This window comes from Elephas maximus, chromosome 10 (assembly GCF_024166365.1).
Source record: "Elephas maximus indicus isolate mEleMax1 chromosome 10, mEleMax1 primary haplotype, whole genome shotgun sequence".
Lineage (NCBI taxonomy): Eukaryota > Metazoa > Chordata > Mammalia > Proboscidea > Elephantidae > Elephas > Elephas maximus.
The window spans coordinates 32,700,991-32,706,587 of NC_064828.1; the positions used below are offsets into that span (position 1 = coordinate 32,700,991).

The window sequence follows — 5,597 nt, forward strand, 5'->3', positions numbered from 1 at the left end:
CCCTATAGGGTTTCCAAAGAGCGGCTGGTGGATTTGAACTGCCGACCTTTGGGTTAGCAGCTGAGCCCTCACTACTAGGGCTCCTGTCACATCCATAGAAGGCATACATACCACTTCCTTCATTGAGCAGTCTCCTGTAATATAAGCTTGAAGTAGTTGTTATTGTCTGGCTCAGGTGGTGTTTATGGCATGCTTTTTTAGCGGCATCTTTGAGGAGTTATTACATTTATGGAGATATTTGTCTCCCCCACTATATCACAAGGTCTTTTATTTTTTATTTCCTAGATCTAAGACAGTCTTAAATTTATTGAGTAAACTGCATTGAAAAGCTTTGGAAGGCTCATTTTTTTAAGTTATACATAAGAATACATCATTTAAAAAAAAAAAAAAAACCATTGCCATCCAGTCAATTGCAACTCATATTTATTATCATAAAAAGGCACACTGGGGAATTATGGTCCTATTCAAGGTACTCTTTCTCCTTGTGGACACCTCTGTGGCTTCAAGTCACTCCACAGGTACAGCCCTAGAAGAGGACAGCTGGGCTCAGTTATCCATGCCTGCTGGGTAAGAAGTGTTCCTGTCTAAAGGTTTTAACCCATTAAACCAAACCCATTGCCACCAAGTGGATTCCGACAGAATAGAACTGCTATGGGGTTTCCAAGGAGCAGGTGGTGGATTTCAACTGCCTACCTTTTGGTCAGCAGCCAAGCTCTTAACCACTGTGCCAAAAAGGTAGGCAGTTTGAACCTACAATCTTCTCCTTGGAAACCCCATAGGGCAGTTCTACTTGGCCCTGTAGGGCCGCTATGAGTCGAAATTGACTCGATATCAACGGTTTTTTTGTTTGGTATAAGTTTTTTTAAACTGAAGGAGTACGCTGGAGGACCTAGTAGTGAACAGCTGTTGAAAGATTTGAGAAATTCTCTGAGTGTGGAGATGTGGCTAATATTATCAAAAAAATTATCAAAAAGAGGGGAATAATTGGGTGTGAGGACAAACTAAATTGCTATCAGCACATATAAAACCTGCTTTTTGCTGAATATTGCTTTCAATTAGTAGCCCTGCTATTAAAACAAGATCAAAGACTGATTTACAGATTTCTTACTTGATCCAAAAACTGGAATTTTATAGCTGTGATGCGTATATCTATATTTACATTGTTATTGTTATCTTTATCTACATCTATCAGAAAAGATAGCTGGGCCAAACAGAGTAACCATATGGAGATTACTGCAGTCTAAAGAATAGATACTGGGTTTTTCTCATTTTTATTGCCACTTTGGTTATCAGGGAAAAATCAGAACTTTCATTTTGCAGGTTCAAAATGATTTGTAAACTATTGAATGATGTTTTTTTCTTCAATATCCCTTCGGCCCATATCCTGTATCTAGAAAAAAATTAAAAAAAAGGAGAAAGGTGAGGAAAAGGGAGAATATGGGAATAGAAATGTAATGAGAGGGGAAAAATGGAAAATGGGATACAGAGGAATTAGAAAACAAGATTAACAGAACTGTGTGTGGCACCCAGGAAGTTTTTACTGATAAAAATTAGAAAACTATGTCAAGGAGAGGAAGATGTAGAAATGATATCTGAATTGTTCTATTTTTTCCTAACAGTTTACAGTCTTATTGAGGGTAATTTCTTATAACAATATTTGCCAGAAGTCTTGGTTATTGAAAAAAAAAAAGCCCCAGTTCATAAACATGTGAATTCGAACATACAATTCAAATATACCAAAATCAAACCCGTTGCCACTGAGTTGCTTCTGCTGCATAGGGACCCTGTATAATTCAAATACACATATACATAAATATTTCCATATATTTCACATATTCCAATAATAAGAACTCATTAAATATATAATACATGGAATTAATACTCTTATTACTTTGAATGACTAGTAGATTTATTGAATGAATTAATTTATAGGTCAGTAAAAATTCTTTTATGCTTCTTTTTTGGGTTTAAAAATGTGGATTCTGTGATGCTCCCAAGTCTGTAATTAGCATAGATGAAGCATGTTTTCCTCCTGAGGGAGCCTCTCCCCTTCTCATGCAAACCCTCATGCTCCTTACCACATCTAGGATTACCAGAAAATGTCCTTCAAGTAATAGAAAAATGACATTTCTTTTTCCCCTCTCACTCTACCACTCTCCACCCCACTTGGTTAGGTTGAGGCTGGAGGTGGGGCTTCCTGTTCCTGAGCCACCTGAAGGAATTCAGTATTGCCTGGGCCTGAGGGGGCAGGGGGGAAGTTTATAGTGTGGAGCTGATTGGTTGCAAGAGCAGGAACAGTTCCACAACCAAGTCATGATACTCACCAGCCCAGGGGTTATTATAATATATGTTATGGTGAAAATGTCCCGAGCAACAAGGCAAAACACCATGAAGAGGCGATTGAGCACCCTGCTGGGATTTCTGTGTGCCCAGGTTTGCTGTAAGTTGGGGCTGTCCCAGGTGGGAATCTGAAAGCATTTGCACCTGCAGTATTGTTGAGGGGAGGGAGGGAAAGGAGCTCAGAAGTATTCCAGGCTTTCTATCTCCTTTCTCTCTTCCTCATAGTCTACAGGGACATTACAAGTGACTGTTTTTCTGTTTCTGATCAGGTGTGACAGGGCAGCAGATAGAGCAGAGTCCTCCAGTCCTGAGCCTCCAGGAGGGAGCCAGCTGTACCACGAGGTGCAATTTTTCTTTTTCTTCAACCAACGTGCAGTGGTTTCGTCAAAATTCTGGCGGACGCCTCACCACCCTGTTCTACGTTCCTACAGGGACAAAGCAGGATGGAAGATTAAGTGCCAGGACGGTCACTAACGAACGCCAGAGTTCATTATACATTTCCTCTTCCCAGACCACAAACTCAGTCATTTATTTCTGTGCTGTGAGTCACAATGCTCCCCCTGCATCCGCAGCTTGTACACAAACCCTCAGCCTGGCCCAGCTCCTCCCGCAGCCGTGGGCATGTCACAAGGTCACCACAGCAGCGTTGCACAGCTTAATGTTTCTTACCTCCATTGGTGGAGTTTAACCACAGATACCTTTTGACCCTACAGCACTGGGACATTTGGCTTTTATCTTCCCTTCTCAATCTACACCTCCTCCTTTACTTCTAACTTGCAGCTAGATTAGTTGGCCAGAATAGAGAATAATGATAAATATTTAAACTACAGTATGCTGATCTCCCAAAGGGTGAAAGGTCGAAGAAATAAAAAGAAAAAAAAAAAATCCACTGAACAGAGATGTTATTAGACAATGTTCTAGCTTAGTTGGGTGTTTCAAAGACATTCAGGTCTGCCTCACCACGAAATGTCCCAAGGATTAAGGACAATCCTTGCATGCCATATAACAGTGCAGTAAGGAAAAGGAGAAAAATATTTGCTGAATGTTCATAGATTGATAAGCAGCTGTGGAAACAAACTTTATAATGTAAGTTCCATTCAACTAAGTCCCATTTATGTTCTTCAGGTTTGTTTTATGGCCTAGCCTATGGTCTATCCTATCTTCTGTTTCTTTTTTGATCTCTGCCTTGTTGTTCTATCCATTCCTGAAAGTGAGGTATTGAAGCCTTCAACTATTTTTGTTGAATTATGTATTTCTCCACTCAAATCAGTTTATGTTTTAGGTGTTCTGAGGTCTGTTGCTAGGTACGTATATGTTAATAATTGCTATAATTCCTGATGAACTGACCCTTTTATCATTTGAAAATGCCTCCCTTTATCTCTAGTAAAATTTTTTGTTTTAAAGTCTACTTTATCTAATGTTAGCACAGCAACTCCAGCTTTCTTATGGTTGTTTTTGTATATCTTTTTCCATCTTTTACTCTTAAACTATTTGTATCTTTGAACTAAAGTGTATCTCCTGTAGACATCATATAGTTGAATCTTGTTATTTTAATCAGTGTGATTATCTCTGCCCTTTGATTAGATTACCTAATCCATTCACACTTAACGTTATTATTGATATAGTTGGATTTTTATCTGTCATTTTACTTTTGGTTTTCTATATTTTTCACATCTTTTTTATTCCTCTCCTCTTTCTTTATTGCTTTCTTTTGCATTAAATCTTTTCTACTATAATATTTTATTTCCTTTAATTATTTTTATTGTATTATTTATTTTCCTAGTGGTTGCTTTAGGGCTTACAATACCCAACGCAGTGCCGTCGAGTCGATTCCGACTCATAGCAACATCTTAAATTATCAGGAACTACTGCAGATTTACACTAACTTAATTTCAGTGAGATAGAAATATTACATCTATTTAGTTCTGTTTCTCTTTTTCCTTTTTTCTGCTATTATCGTTATTCCTATTACATCTATATATGCTACAAACTCAAATGGGAGCTGGGGGAGAAGGAGCCAAGTGGTCTTGGCTGCACCTGTCCAGAGTAGAGCTTCCATCATTCCAAGCTGATGACAGAGAGCACGGCATGGTTCAAATGCCACATACTGTTTCTGTTCTTACAGAGATTCCGTACTTTTTTTTTAAAAATACATATTTTTCCGTTGGCTGTATACTCTTAGAACAATTTCCAGAGAATTTGATTGTTTGATTTTTATAATTTTCACCAGGATGTTTTGCTGGGAGGGGTGTCCATGATATTTTCATGCCATCATTTTGGAAGTCACAGAGTCCCATATATGTTGGCAACACATAGAAGAGGTCTAAACCCCAAACCAAACCTGTTGCTATCAAGTCAATTCCAACTCATAGCAACCCTACAGAACAAAGTAGAACTTCCCCATAGGGTTTCTAAGGCTGTAATCTTTACAGAAGCAGACTGCCACATCTTTCTCCCACAGAGAAGCTGGTGGGTTCAAACTGACCACCTTTGCGGTAGCAGCCAAGTGCTTAACCAGGGTGGGTCTTTTTAGAAGATGTCTGCACAGAAGAAAATCAAAAGTTTAGCTTTTCTTTGGTATTAACCTACTTTTTCCATTGAGAAAGAAAGCTGTCGTGTTGTCCTTAGCCTAACATATATAATTGTTTCAACATATCATGTGTCACCATCATACAAGAACTATGAGAGTTTTAATGGTGGAAAATAGGAAGACCATGTCTTTTCTTACACGGATCACTAGTTGTGTTTAGAGACATTACCAAAAAAAAAGGAAGACTAAGACTCACTTCTTGTAAGTTTTGGCTCTGTAACCGAAAATATCTTTAGTGCTAGAGACATATCATGACTATTACAAATGTGATAATAATGACACATACTGCTGTTTTTTTAAGCAATGAAAATAGTGAACAAACTAAAACCAAAACACCAAACCAGTTGCTGAAGAGCCAATTCTGACTCAGTGACCCCAGGTATTACAGCTCCTGTGCTCCACAGGGTGTTTGAGGCTGTGACTTTCAGAAGCAGCTCATCAGGCCTCTTTCTAGGCGTTTCTGGGTGGTTCAAACCTTCAAGTCTTTGGTTAGTAGTCAAGTGCTTAACTGTTTGCACTACTCAGGAGCCATAGTAAACTAGCTGTATTTCCATACTCACTGTCTTAAGTTTCCCAGAGGCAGACTGTGAGATGAGAATGTATATTCCCAAATAGGGAAGGGGAAATAATCAAGGATCAGCTTTCAGGTGATGTTCCCAACATTCTG

The 5,597-nt window shown here is 38.8% G+C and overlaps 1 gene segment (V, D, J or C); it reads left to right on the plus strand.

Annotated features, from left to right (window-relative positions):
* The first annotated feature begins 2,337 nt into the window (after positions 1 to 2,337).
* Positions 2,338 to 3,028, plus strand: LOC126083652 (T cell receptor alpha variable 22-like). The segment is given in 2 exon segments: positions 2,338 to 2,440; positions 2,610 to 3,028. Coding segments are annotated over 2 exon segments (507 nt in total).
* The last annotated feature ends 2,569 nt before the right edge of the window (positions 3,029 to 5,597 follow it).